Source organism: Cylas formicarius, unplaced genomic scaffold (assembly GCF_029955315.1).
Source record: "Cylas formicarius isolate icCylForm1 unplaced genomic scaffold, icCylForm1.1 PGA_scaffold_2__14_contigs__length_35257938, whole genome shotgun sequence".
In the NCBI taxonomy this organism is placed as follows: domain Eukaryota; kingdom Metazoa; phylum Arthropoda; class Insecta; order Coleoptera; family Brentidae; genus Cylas; species Cylas formicarius.
Window position 1 is genome coordinate 23969567 of NW_026844319.1, and position 14528 is coordinate 23984094.

General features: G+C 34.7%; 1 protein-coding gene across 2 annotated transcripts; it reads left to right on the forward strand.

Moving 5' to 3' along the window:
• Positions 1 to 993: 993 nt before the first annotated feature.
• LOC132698418 (uncharacterized) lies at positions 994 to 9402 on the forward strand. 2 transcript variants are annotated; one of them, XM_060664460.1, is made up of 4 exons: positions 994 to 1482; positions 4597 to 4802; positions 5769 to 5913; positions 5963 to 9402. In XM_060664460.1, the coding sequence occupies exons 1-4, from the start codon at positions 1465 to 1467 to the stop codon at positions 7460 to 7462; spliced, it is 1869 nt and encodes a 622-aa protein (XP_060520443.1). In that variant the 5' UTR covers positions 994 to 1464; the 3' UTR covers positions 7463 to 9402. The 2 variants fall into 2 exon arrangements, with proteins under 2 accessions (XP_060520443.1, XP_060520442.1); XM_060664459.1 differs by lacking the exon at positions 994 to 1482 and adding an exon at positions 2031 to 3503.
• The last annotated feature ends 5126 nt before the right edge of the window (positions 9403 to 14528 follow it).

A 14528-nucleotide genomic window follows, 5' to 3' on the forward strand; every position in this document is an offset into this window, starting at 1 on the left:
ACAGGATGATTGGCGAAACGTCAGCAATTTCGACTCAGCAGAAACCGACGCAGAAGGAATCTAGAAATTTTGTAAAAAGTATTACAGTAGCCTGTGGAAGTTTCTTTGAAAAATTATCAATTCATTATTTCCAACATCTTGCTATCACAAGGACATATTACAAAGATGTCTGCGTAAACTCTAAAGTTGTTGGGCATTAATATAAAAAATTGTCTTTCGTCAGGAGTAAAATAAGAATTAAAAAAACTATACATTTCCATAAGTAGAATAAATTGAAGTTTTTTTTTGTTAGTAGCCTGACTCCCGCATGCCCGCCAAAAATCTTAGTAATAATAATAATGCCTGGACGGAATAAATGTTTAATTTTGTTTTGTGCAATACAATAGAAATGATAAGGTAGATAAGTAAAATTATCTCAAATAAAGCTAATTTTAAATTAGACGATAGTTCAACTCAAAATTTGTTTTCTGGTCAGAAGGTTCCACTGGCGGTGATAAATTAGGACAATCATTTTGATGAAGGTCATATGATATTGTCGTCGTTTATTTTGTCTTCATCTATATATTAAGGACATAGTGGATAATTAGGACAATGTCAGCAACACATGGGCAATGTATACATTTAGTTTACTTTGGCAGTGTGGTTAAATGCGAAATATTGTCCACGGCAATCTTCCCCACAGAACATTGTTTACATTGCCTATTTATTATGCTTATTTAACATTTTTTCTGTATTAAATTGTCAAAAGAACTTTTTTTCTATTGGCAAACATTTTCATAAAAAAAATATCCATGAGTAATGAGTTTCAAAATTCTCTCTATTTAATGTATTTTTGGCCGACACTGAATGCAAGTATAAGCATGCCAACAATCGCTTGAACGAAACCAAGCGCGAATTTGTCCGATACACAAACAACGCAAAAATGCGAAAACTATTAGCTACTATCGGCAATAAAATAATAACTCAAAGGCATTGAAATTAAATCATTAACTCTCGAATCCTTGACACTTATTTATAGACGATAAATAATTTCGCAACTTTTTTCTTCAGTTGAAACCGATGCACACTCTATACCCAACAAAATTCAAAAAGGTATTTGTGTCGCGCAGAAAGATACCGACTACCTACAAAATGCATTAAGGATAATTATTCGAGCACGTATGTAAAAAACGTCGGAACAACAATTCGCGCTTTGGAACTACCGGCACACGTCATACAGACAACAAAATTACAATAAACAATTGGCAATCGAGACGTGCTTGAATTGTATCGAAATTTTATTATTTGTTTTCGGGAGTTACTTCGTTGACTTTTGGTAGGTGCGGCGGGATATTGTATTATGTTCGGCGATAAGGAAAAATGCGGGAAATTTTGTGGGTAGTGTAGAAAACAACAACGTTCAGAATAGAATAGTGCGATACTACGAGAATACCTGTACAGACGATAAAACTGTTGCTATGGGACATGGACGACCGTTGCAATGTAAGTACTTTACAGATGAAAATATATATTTTTTTAAGATAGTAGTGCCCTTTTCAGTGACATATTGTTACTGTTAATGTAAATGAAGTTGTATACCGTGGGTTTTAGAGCTCTTCACAAAAACAACAATTAATAATAAGTTCTCGAATGGTAAGGGGGTGCCACAAAGTTCGGTGCTTGGTCCATACTCATTACATCGTCTCAATTTACGATGTGGTGATGGTGAAATGAAAATTGGCAATATAGAATTGCAAAAACTAATAAGGCATCGCTAAAATTAAGGCAAAAATTTAAAAACAAGTTTAAATTACTTAAATTTAAAAACACAAGACAAATGGGTATATATATATATATATATATATATATATATATATATATATATATATATATATATATATATATATATATATATATATATATATATATATATATATATTGGTATATATATAAAATAACAAATTCCCATCATAAATACGATCAAGTTAATTTAACTAACTTACAGGAATATATCCCATGCTTATTTTTTAATAATTGTTACCAACATTTTCTCTGTATTAAGTCGTTAATCTTTAATTATACTTCGATTAGTCACATCCAACTATATCAGTTTGTAAATTTTATGGGCGATCTGTAGTGTGAGGCTTGTAGATAAAGATTTGTATTTCTAGATAAGTTCTAGATGAGTATCGAAAGTTTCATGGCAAGAAGGCCTATTGTAAAATGTTTGAAATGTGTTTGTCTTGTCAGACCACCCTGCTGTCTGCATTACTGTTTGAACAGCTATACCCGCGATGGTTATTCGGTGATATATAATATATACACGTATATAATACGGCCTGATATGCGTTATAATCTTTTTTATGAGACAGTCCGGTGTAAACAATAATGCACAAAATGAAAACCCAATCCAGAAAATATACTATACGTTGTCATAATATTTGTTTCATTTACCCATGATTCATACATGCGTTATCATCTTTTTACGAGACATTCCGGAGTGCACAAGTCAATAACTATGCTGAGTTAAAATAATTCATAAAGTGAAAAACCCAAACCAGAAAATATTACACGTTGTGATAATATTTGTCTCATCTACTGCAGATGTTTCCCTAAAATATAAAACTTCTACTTGGCGGTGGGATACTTGCTGAATTTTCTTCATTTGCCTTTTTAATATAGAGATATCTTTGTCTGGCTTTCCTTTTACTCGCTTTCCTTACCATGGCCTCATTATCCGCTAGAATGATATATTCGGATGTGACCAATCGAAGTATAATTTCGCTAACCCATTTAAGAGTCATACAAAAAAATAAAAAAATGTATAGATTGTTTATAGGACTCGCTGTCTTCCTCTTAATTTTCTTATCTTTATTTTTATAGTACCTTGCGGTTAACCCAGATAAGTTTGTTTTTGTAATATAATCTTGTTATTAAACTGTAATATTGTTCATTGCAAATAAATAATATATCTGTCAATTTTAGGCATATAGTTGTTATTTCGTTCTTCTACAGATAAATAGAGGTTTTATTATTTTCATCTTCAGACTGTAGTGCCTATATTAATCCCTGGCAATTTATAGCCATTCCTAACTGACTATGACTAAATGACTAAAAATACGACAATAACGAGCGCGCCAGAAATTGATATTGATAAAAAAGGGAACCACACAGGGCAATGTCGAGTGTTGCGCGACGCTGGCCGTCGCGACGAGCGACGGCGCCGCCGTGCGACGCCGGCAACGCATGGTGGCTGCATCCGGACGATACACACTTTATCGAACAGCTGTTAGTCAGTGCCGAAAATATAGCGTTTTCTACTTTGAGTAATCTCCCGGTGTGCAACAGAAAGGTTTTTTGTTTGCGGTTTGGACGTTTGCGATGGTTAATTGGATGTGAGACTGTAGGTAGTGAGGAGTTCGGGGGTTTTATCTGTCGAAAGAGAAATGAGGAGACAAAGTCAGAACAATCAGTCCCAAAACCAGAGCAGCGATGATGAATGTAGCGCCACTGTGTCTTCGCCGGTAGGTCGGTTCAAAAGTTTGATTTGTTTCTGTATATTTAATATTATTAATATTAAAATTATAGTATTTGTAACTAAAATTTATCATTTCAATTGTAATATCAATTTATCATCAACTTATTCATCCACATTGGCCAAACTCAAGGAGGTATGTTAAGTACTCCGGTGGTATTTTTTATAGGAGTATATTTTTAAATTTCCCATTATGCCTATGGGTCCATTAGACAGACTTGGTTAGTTGTGTAAATTAGTCTGACGTACACGATCGCTTATACTTGCGTACCCACCTATAGGATATATAGTACAAATGAAAGAAAAAAAAATTCTTACTATATACTATACTACATAAACACTGTTCTTCAACTGTGCGATGCGAACAATGCTCTTTTTTTCAACGCTAAAGGATAATATGACAAAAATTGTGCTAAAATTGTACTATTAATTTTAAAAGAGTGAATGGATAAATTGTTTTTAAAACGTCTTTTACATATAATTTTTGAAAAATGTTGCATTTTCACGTTTATTACAATATTTTAACATGACAATTAAAAAATATATATTTTTTGACAACACAGAAACAAAATATAACTGAAAAAACATTTATACAGCAGGCACCACAATATTAAACCAATCAAATGTCCGTTTTTTTTATCACTTTTTGAATTCTATAGATTAAAGTTTATTCATAGACTGGATCTTTTCAAAAAATCCTCTTCGGAAGTTTTTGAGCAAACATCAATTTATACCAGAGTCGTTTTAATTTAATAAAGTAATTTAAAATAATTTGAGCGAACCAGGATGGTAGGTAGTAAAAAATAAGCAATCAAAATTGAAGGACGATTTGGAGTTAATATCGCATAAAAAACTATTTTGATTTAAATCGGATCAGCTCGGACCATGACAAATGCCGATAGAAAGTCACAATATTGCTTTGAATTGTAGTGGTACAATCATAGTGCAAAAAGGAAATTTCTGTTGCATTTTTTATTATAGGAATTGATATCAGAAAAAATTCTCGGACTTAAAAAACTGTTAAACGAATCTAAAAAGCTACTATTTGGATATACTCTTAAGCAGTTCTGATTATGTTGCAGGCTCAGATTTTGGAACGGGTACAGTCGGATCGAGTGACAGTAACGAAACCGGAAGAGGACCGACGCAGGCGAACAATCATCGTTGAAAAGAAAAACGGAACCTTTGGATTCACAATTCAGAGTTACGGAATCCACTACAAGAAGGAGAAAGAGATAGAAATGATCACCTACGTGGATTACGTCGACTACGATGGACCTGCCTACAGGCATGTACAAATCGATGACAATATACAGTACAAAAATATGATTATTAGATAAAAAGCAAATATATAACAAACTTACTCAGTAACATAGAAATTGTTGCTGCTTTACCCTTATTCTTCATTAGGCTGTGTTAGATCTACTAATGTGGAGATTCCAAAGGTGTTCCACCTATACATCAATAAGTTAATTTTAATTTTGTTTGTTTAATGAACTCATTTGCCACTTTTTAATGCAATAACACCCACATTTACTGTACTTTGCATTGTGTATTAAAGATTTAAAAGATCATACTTTGGCTGTGATGTATTTATACTATACATTATTAGAATTATTGCCAAGTCATAATACAAGGGAAACAGATTAATGTGACATTTTGTGATATTTGAACTAATACCGGAAAAGGGTTTTCACTTTTCACCACAAACGAGAAATAGGAAAAACTCTTGAGTATAAGCAGTATTAGCAGAATTCAAGAATTTGAGGGGAGTATTTATTGTGATTTGCTTAAGTCGAAAACCTATCTTCAATGTTTCTGGTTTTAGATTATGTAGTTTGTCGCACAGAAAACAATTTCTAATTTTTTTTTTAATTAAATTCAAAATGAAGTAGATATCAATGAAGTCTTGACTCGATACTTTCCGAGAGGAATGCTCGTTTCTACATGAAAAGTTTTTCGAATAGTAAAAGATTCGCAGGTAACTTAAATTGCAAACATTTTCGAAAATACTCTGTATATCTTTCCTCGGTTCAAATGAGAATAGCACTAGAAAATCCTATTTTTTTGTCTTTAAAGATAACCGAGTGCAACAAAACATCATTGATGTGATAAAGTTTTAATAAATTGGGATCGAATTATGAAACCATTAATGCCTCGCTAAAACCAGGATTTTTTCCTAAAATCCCACCAAATCTTTATCTAAATCCTTTTATTATGATTTAATATGGGTTATATCGCAACTTTGCTTCAGGGCCGGAATGCGCGAGGGTGACGTCATACTGTCCATCAACGGCACGGATATGGAGAAAGCCGATCACAAAACGTTGGTGAATTACATCAAAAACTGCGAATCTCGGATGAGAATGGTTGTACTTTTTGAAGACTGCGTTAGGAAGGTATTTGATATGCGCGCGTATTTTATGAATCCTTTATAACGTCCTACAGGTCGAGCTGCACATGCGCTACATCAAACTCCAAAACGTCCTCGAGAGTAAAATGGAGGAACTCGAACGGCTATGCATACGGGAACGCCAGCTCCTCGAAGGTAAATGGAAAACGCACAGTCTGCCGGCCAGAAAAAAAGCAACGCAAGCGAACGCCAGCGGCCCGCCTACTCCTCAAGGGTACTACACGTACTGCAGGCCTACGGTTTCTACAGAGGACGTTGCCAAAGTCGCGCAGCAAAAGCTCCACCTCACTCCTCCGTTAGTTTTCGCGTACCAGTATTTCGACACGAGCTACAGGTACATGCTCCAGCCTTCGACGAGCAGCAGCGGGGAGTACTTGCTCACTTTCGAACCGCAAAAGCATCGCGAAAAACGTGACCCGGGGTTCATCGTTAAAACACCTTGCGATGAATCGGCCAAGCCCATTTCCAGAAGCAAAACCAACACGGATAAGGTGAAAAAAGGTCACGGGCCTTGCCACAGCTACGGCGGTCATTTGTGTAGTCCCTGCGTGACGGCGAATCCCAGTAACGGCGACAATACGAGCCTGGAAGCTTACGATCTGGCTAGTCCGTGCTGTGACCCGCACTGCGTACCGGCGCGGCGCAGGCCGCGAGTCCAAAAAGATCCCCACGGCAGAAAGAGAGAATCGAAGACTGAAGAAACTCAAACGGAGCCCCAACAGCAAACGGCACGATCGAGGCCGCACTCCCAAGTCGGCAGCGGTGCTCAAAGTTACTCGGCGCCGAGGAGAAATTTTCACATAGGGGCCGGCTTGGTCAGCCAGTGCAGTTTACATTCCTGCACTTCGAGCGAAATCAGCAACGCGGTGCCATACACCGTAACCGGTGAAAGTTCCAATAATAGCTATACGACGTCGTTGAGTACTGACACGTTGTATTGGGACGGATCCTGCGAAAGTACGTCGCGGCAAACCAACCCCAAGAGCGGTTCTGGCAAGCACGATAAATATTCGTATCAACAGTACACGCACGAGCCGGCCTACTGCCAATACAACCCAATGAAACCGAAATCGTGGGACAACCTAACGACCAAGGCCTTCGGCGGTTACGGATTCGGTTACGGATATCTCGATACGTCTGGTAGCACGAAGTGTCCGAAAAATCACGGCAGTAAAATGTCTCACAAGAGTCAGACAACGCAGTACGTGAGAATAGACAAGCAAGCCCCGCAGTATACGCCCCACACGCAGCGACGGTACTTTCAACCCACAAAATCTACGGAGAGTTTGTTGGCAGTGCCAAAGTACTCCAACGAAGCCTTGTCCGATTCTAGTATTTCTTGCGAATGCTTAGAAGCTAGCTCGCCTTTACCCGACACGTCGGAAGCTAGGTTTTTTCAAAGTCCCCGACAAAGCGTTATAAGTCCGACCGATCCTAATTTCGGGTACTACAGCGCTAGACGGTCTTCTAAAAATGACAATCAAACGAAAGGCAACAACGCTTGCACTACCACCTCGGAAGCCACTAGACTTTAAATATTCTGGTGACACGGCCACTGCTCAGTATTTTCGTATCTCTCTTGCGAAGAAATCGATAAATTATAATAATTATTTGTTCCCCGATATATTAGCAAGGTTAGAAATCAGGAATATTGTACAGTGTGTCCCGGCGCAAGTGACACAAAGGGAAATGTCATAGCTATCTTGGATTTTAAGATTGTGATAAACGTGTGTTTTTTCTTTAATTTCAGATACAAATCTTTAATTTTGTTCTCTTCCGTGACGCCAATAATATAATAATAAATTATAACAAATCTGATATAATAGGGCTGTGTTATCAATACGCAGCTAATTAACTTTTTCTAATAAAATATGTAATTTATGTAATTTTTGCAATATTGTATTTGTTAAATATGTTGGAAAAGCTAATTACAAGCCCAATGAAATCATGAAAAACCATACGGGGTCAAAAAACAAATTTAATTTGAATAACATTTGTGAGAGTCATCATAAAATTGCTTTCATCTTTCGATAACCGAATTACAATGCGCGTTTAAAATGCGACATTTTAAAAATCCCGCTGTATTTAAAAAACCAAGGCAGCTATGACGTTTCGGTTTGTGCGATCTTTAATTTTATGACAAACACGCTAGCTTTATTAATAATGGAGGTACACAGTAAAATCATAAAAAATGTGACACACTGTACAGCCGATATGAAATTTTCGTTTAAAAAGATTAAAAATTTCAAAGTTTCAACTATATTGTCAGGATCTCCAAAGCGCTACAATTTCTTTGAATCTAATTAAACACTGTAGCCTATACGTGATAGCAAATGAGTTGTGCTAAGTTGTGTTTGGCGTTCGCGGCATTTTTCATGAAAGAAGAAGTTTTCGATCTTTTGGCGGTCCTAGAGTTTGGTTTGTTCTTAACAGCTACTTTATTTCATGTCCACTGTTTCACACGGTTCGAAAATAAAAAAAATAAAAATACAAAATTAAATGCTTTTCATGCAAACATTGAATTTTCTGTAAAATTTCCTGTCCTGTATAATAAAATATAGAATTAATTGAATTTAATAGGCTTTTTTAATTTTTAAAAATTAATTATACATATTGAAAACGACTAATGTTAATAGAATTTAAAACCTAATAGTAGTATTTTAGTTTTGAACTACTTGTGAACTTTTTGTTAGAACAAATTGATATTAGATAAAATAATTGTTCACATACCGCCAACTTATCGTAGATAAACCGTGTGAATGCCTCCTCACCCAATGAAGTTAGGATTATTTATATTTATACTTAATTCTAAAATTAAAAATCCTATTAGGTATGCAGAATTAAAGAGTTGAATGTTATAAATATAGATGGCGTACAAGTCGTTGTATACATAATGAGTTGTTAAACTGTATTATTGTAAAACTTGTTGTAATTTCTCCATTGACAAGGCATGCGATGTTTTTTTAATTAATAATGCAAAAATGTACTGGGGATTTTGCGTTCAAACCAAAGTTTGCGAAAAAGAAATACTGAAAACCTTGAAAATTACAAAACGTAATTATAAAGAAATTTGTTTTTGCAGTTTTTGCCGCTCAGCTTGATAAAAAAAAACTGCATATTTCGAAATCAATTGAATATTTTGAACTTTGTCAGGGGTGTTTGTAATTCATTTAACTGTACATACACTGTAATTATAATTACAAATTTATGTGAATATAGACTATATATTTATTTCTCTAATGTAATAGTAGGTAAGAAACATTGAAATTGAAACCGAAAACAAGTCAAAACCAATACCGACGCTGAGAAACTTTGTTTTGTGGCTGTTTTTGCCGTTAGCACAACCGATTTAAACAATTGACATTTTATCCATGTTATTATGGAAATTAATTGAACTAGACATTTTTTATGTACAACTTCAATTTTCTATGCATTGCGACACAACGATTTTACTACAATTTTGAATAAAATTTTGTTAAGCAATACGTTTGTTTCAGTATAAACCTGTACCCAACCTGTACCGAGATTAGTATATATAATATACTATATATAATATAATATATATAATAGACTCCATTAAACTGCTTTACCCAGGATGGTCAACTTTACTATCACAATTATAGTTCTAAAACTTTGCATTTGCTCATTTGCTAACCCAGATTATAAAGGGGATGAAAAAAGTAGTGATCTATGATTTCCAAAATTTTAGGACATTGCAGAGCTGTCACATCTACTCCAACCAACGTTTATTTTATTATTTGGAGTGCCCCGTATATTACTAGATTTTTAGATTTTATGAAAATATCTGCTATTAACTTTTCGCATACAAGGTGTTTACAAAATTATGCACGTTTGGGAGAATGTAAATAGGTTAGTTATGCGCAAAATTTAAATGAAATCCGTATATTGTATTATGGAGATTAGAAGAGCCATTCTTTTCTTCATATGATAATATGTTACGCAACAAATTTGATAAACGACACTTTTGTCCGAAAAAATATGATCGCGCTAACTCCCGTCGCCAAAGTATCGGAAACGTCCGAAATCGGTCGCGACGGTGATTAACGCAGCTGACGTCATAAAGTCACAGTTTGCGCACGATATTGTTGAGTAAGAAGCTGAAAAACCTATTTCAATAAAGTAATTTCCTATTTTGACATGTAAAATTTGTCTTTATAACTTATAATCGTTATTGTTTAGTTATGTATATATGGTTGTCGACTACTTCTGTGAAGTCACAGATTAGGCGCTGAATACTTTAAGGCGAATTGGTTTGCTATAAAATTTTAAACATCGGACTATAAAAGCAGAAAATCTTTCTTCAATCATATCTAGACCAGATAAATAAGGGAAAAATAATTGTTAGTTTGTATCGCTTTATAATTTTATACCAAACTTTTTGTTATAGTCTTTGGAAAAAAATAATTCAGAACTGGTTTGGAGATGAACTAAATGCAATAATTTAGTGATAAAATACTTTGTCTACTCCCGTCTGTAAAATACCTAATTACACAGCCATCTAGCGTGCGGGAAGCGTCACTTTACCACTTCAGTTTCGTTTCCCACTGATCCGTGTCACTTCGGACGTTTCCGGGATTTTATCCCACGGGTTTGGGAGCAATCGGATGTTTTCGGAGATATTTCCCACGCTTTGAATGACGATCATATCAGTGAATGAATTCCTGCTATTTTGCGAAAATGTACCCAAAAACTAACGGTCGTAGAAAAAGTATAGTATGCAACACGTTCGGTAAACTTTTTAAGTCACTGTCAAATTTACTCGTGAGTCCAATGCCGTTTACCGCACTAGTTGCATAATATACTATTACCGTTTAGGTTCATGTTAGTGTGTGCTGCCGTTTGTTGGCTTTTGATGCGATTATGCGATTACGGCACACTAATTTTCCAGATCTCCCCTATCAAGTTTAGTCCTCCTATGAAGTCGGTTTTGTTTTTGTTTCGTATCTTCTTGTCCACGTTGATTCTCCTGAAGGAAACTAGATTCCATCCTCGTTAACGTGCTCTGAATAATTGGTTTGATGTCATTCCAAACCATTCCCTTAAGTTCACGAGTCCAGAGGTTATTCCCCTTCTGTCCTTGATCCTTCCATAATGTTCTGTAGTATCGCATATTTAGTTCTTCTGATTATGCGGGCAAAGTATACTAACGATATTCTTTTAAGAGTGTTAAGTATTTTTTCCTGTTTCTAAGTTCTTTGTCGCAGTTAGTTGGGAACCCTGTTTAGTTCATTCACCAAAAACACAATCTTTCGAATGCCTTGATCCTGTGCATAGTCTGCATCCTTATGATCTGTAAGACAATGTTGAAAAAACGTAACATCTTATCCTTAATACCAAATTTATGCTTCTGAAAAAGAGAAATTTTGCGAGTTTTGAGTTCATGACACTGCTCCAATGTTTCATGGAGCCACGTTCCTATTTACTTATTTTTTTTTCATCTTCCTTTATTTATGTATAGTAAGAATACCAACATCTGCCTTCTTTAAGTTTGGCAGGATTTGCAGATCTTCTAGCTTGTGTGTAATTATAATTATGTCGTCAGCCTAACGTAAAAATTGCGTCACTATTTACATTTAAGATCAGCGAAGACAGAACTCAACCCTGACGTACGCCTTGCAGAATCTCTCAATTGAAAATTTTGCTATTCGGTTCAAGTAATTATTTGCTTTGCTTGTAATATTTCTATAAACGTCTGATGACCTTATCAAACGCCTTTTCGGAATCAACATAGCAGGAGTAAGCGTCTTGATTCATGTCGAGATATCTCTGAGTTAACACAGAACCTCCTGGTACCCATACCCTTTCCAAACAATAATTGGTTATCGATAATTTCGGAATCCAACTTAGCAAATATTTTGTTGTGAATTAAAAATAAAAATACTTTCAAAGTGTATCCCTTCAGGACTATTTCCTCTTTCTCCTTTCTTCTGCTGACCTAGTCTTTTCAGCATAGCCAAGTACCAATTCACAGAACGTCCTTGAAAAGTTCCTTAACATATTCAGTTCAGCAAATCAGTTGCTAAGCATCCGAGATAAGACTGCCGTCGAAACTTCTATAAAGAATGGACTGCCGATCATTTCTTTCAGTTTCTTGTGCACATTGAAGCTGTCACTCGTATTATTCCACTTCTTCACACACCCTCCTTATCCAGTTTTCTTTTGCAGGTTTAATCTTCATGATGTTATGCGCCTTTTATCTGTTAAGCATAATATTTCCTATGTTATCCAAGTTTGTCTTGCTTTTCTTTCCGAAGTCAACATTTCTTGATCCGCTGATAATAAAGCGTAAAATGTTGTTATTAGGTTTCAATATTTTCAGTCTAACTTTGATACCGGAGACTACGGTGTTCGATGTGCAGCATGCTGGAGACTAAGGTATTTGGTCTGTCCTGTATACAATCAATTGCGGCACATCCTCTTGGTCAACCTATCACAACTTTGTAATTTTTTTAAGCAACTATTGCCAAGGTAAGGCCGACGATTTGATAAGCGTCCAGGCCATAGTTAGCAGCTAGACTCTTTTTGCTTTATCTTTTTATAACAGGAGTACTTTTTATTTTTCTTATTTTATATTTTATTTTATACTACTAACATAGCTCTAAGTTTTGTCGCTTCAAGTTGTACTTTGATACTGACAAAATTTCTTGTTATGGAAATATTTTTCTTGAACAATAAAATAAAATGACATGCTGGACAGTTCTCTGTCTCTCAAAGAGTAGCTAAAGGTATTTGATTTTAAGTGTCGTGTTCTAAGTGGTCAAAAATAACGGTCTGTTTTAGTATCGAATATTAGGTGCGATCAGAAATAATTTTGCACAACATTTATCTACCCTTATGCTCAACAGCCAAATTGAGCAAAACTGGACGGAATTTCCCACTTTTTTGGCATAACCTTTATGTGAAAAATGATTGGAACAAAAATTGTTTGGCTGATTGAAATCCACCAAACGTAATTCATTACCTATTTATAATATTAGTGAAATTGAGAAGATATTTATTTTAATGGATCCAGGTAAAATATGATATAATAAAAAAAATGAACAAAGAACTATGATAACCATTTTAAAAATGCAAGTGTAAAATAAGAAATTTAATTGTTAGAATACCTTCCTAAACCAAATGTTATATATGTATAATTGCTGGCGCTAAAACTCTATGCTTTGTGTAAATACACTATAAAAAAAAACGGTACCTAGCTCTTACTCTTTTTATCAAAGCAAAAAAAATCCCTTCAAATAACAAACCTTTTCCATCAGTAGGGTGCCCGAATTGATAATGTTAAGCTGTGCTTTAGTCACGAGTGCAACATTAGTTAATTAGCGAGTGTCTGAAGAAATTTATTAACCTGTTGCGTCTAGTTTTTCTACTAACCTTACGAAAAAAAAACGATTTATTAATAATACTAACGATTCATATAATACTGAAAGACGTGATGAATGCAGAAAACGTTACTAGAGTACCGGAAACGCTCGTATTGACTCATTACAGTGTTTAATAAAACTAACGTTTTAAAGTGACACGTTGCTCACGCCTTATCAGTACATAATTAAATACTTTAGAGTATATCGTAAACGGAACTGCCTAAAAACAGCATATAAAATTACTTAGGATATGTTTTACAAGTTAACTTATTTGTAAAAATGAAAAAAAGACTGTTTTAAGTTGCAGGGTTTTTAAAAACCCTCTTTTGTTGCCAAACGGTTGGCCATTTTCGTTTGAACCAGTTTTTTTTTTATAAATTTTCAGCTGTATAATCGGAGGTCGAAAATTTTTCTCCCAAATATAATGTGTTCCCGAAGGCAATTCAACGAAATATAACGAAATATAACGTCTGCAATGCATTGTTTTTATTGCTGCAATTATTTAAGGGCCATCACTATGGCGCTGATTTATTTAATTGTATATTATGCAACAAATTTAATAAGTGTCATTTTAGTCATGAGCGTGCATACTATACTTTCTCTACGACTATTTTTTGCAAAACAGCATGAATGAATTCATCGGGTGACATGTGATGTGACCGTCGGAATTGACAAACGTCAAAATACCGTCCTTGGCTATAAAATCTACCGAAAACAATCAATAGCGCTACAAACTATCGTGACTAAAGTACCGGAAATGTCTGAAGTAACTCGCGACCGGGGGTAACTAAGCTCACGTCTCAAATTCAAAATATTTAGTTTTTTTTTTTAATGTATATTACTGACTGACTGACTTATCTTTTGTCTCCATTGGCACAAAAATTCAGACATCACTTTAAATTTAAATTTTGAAGATATGAAAACTGGAAAGATTTTATTGGTAATTTATTATAAACATTTTTTTTTCGAAAAAATATCTAATAAAGTCAGTAGGTACACAAAGTACTCAAAAGTAACAGAATCCCAAAAATCGCGAAATTGCTAAAATCTCGACTACATTGCATTACATTGTTTGTTTTTTTAATATCACGAGTTTTTATTTATTTTAAATTATACTGGGGGCGTCAATGCAAAGACTCCACACAAATACTAGGAATTGATTAAGGTGGACAAAAATTATGTAAAATTTTAAGGTCACAGAATTCTATAAATATTAAAT

Coding starts and splice junctions, on each gene's coding strand:
- LOC132698418 (XM_060664459.1), top strand. CDS start 3,426: ATGAGGAGACAAAGTCAGAACAATCAGTCCCAAAACCAGAGCAGCGAT. Junction 3,504..4,596: donor GCGCCACTGTGTCTTCGCCG/GTAGGTCGGTTC, acceptor ATTATGTTGCAG/GCTCAGATTTTGGAACGGGT. Junction 5,914..5,962: donor TTGAAGACTGCGTTAGGAAG/GTATTTGATATG, acceptor AACGTCCTACAG/GTCGAGCTGCACATGCGCTA.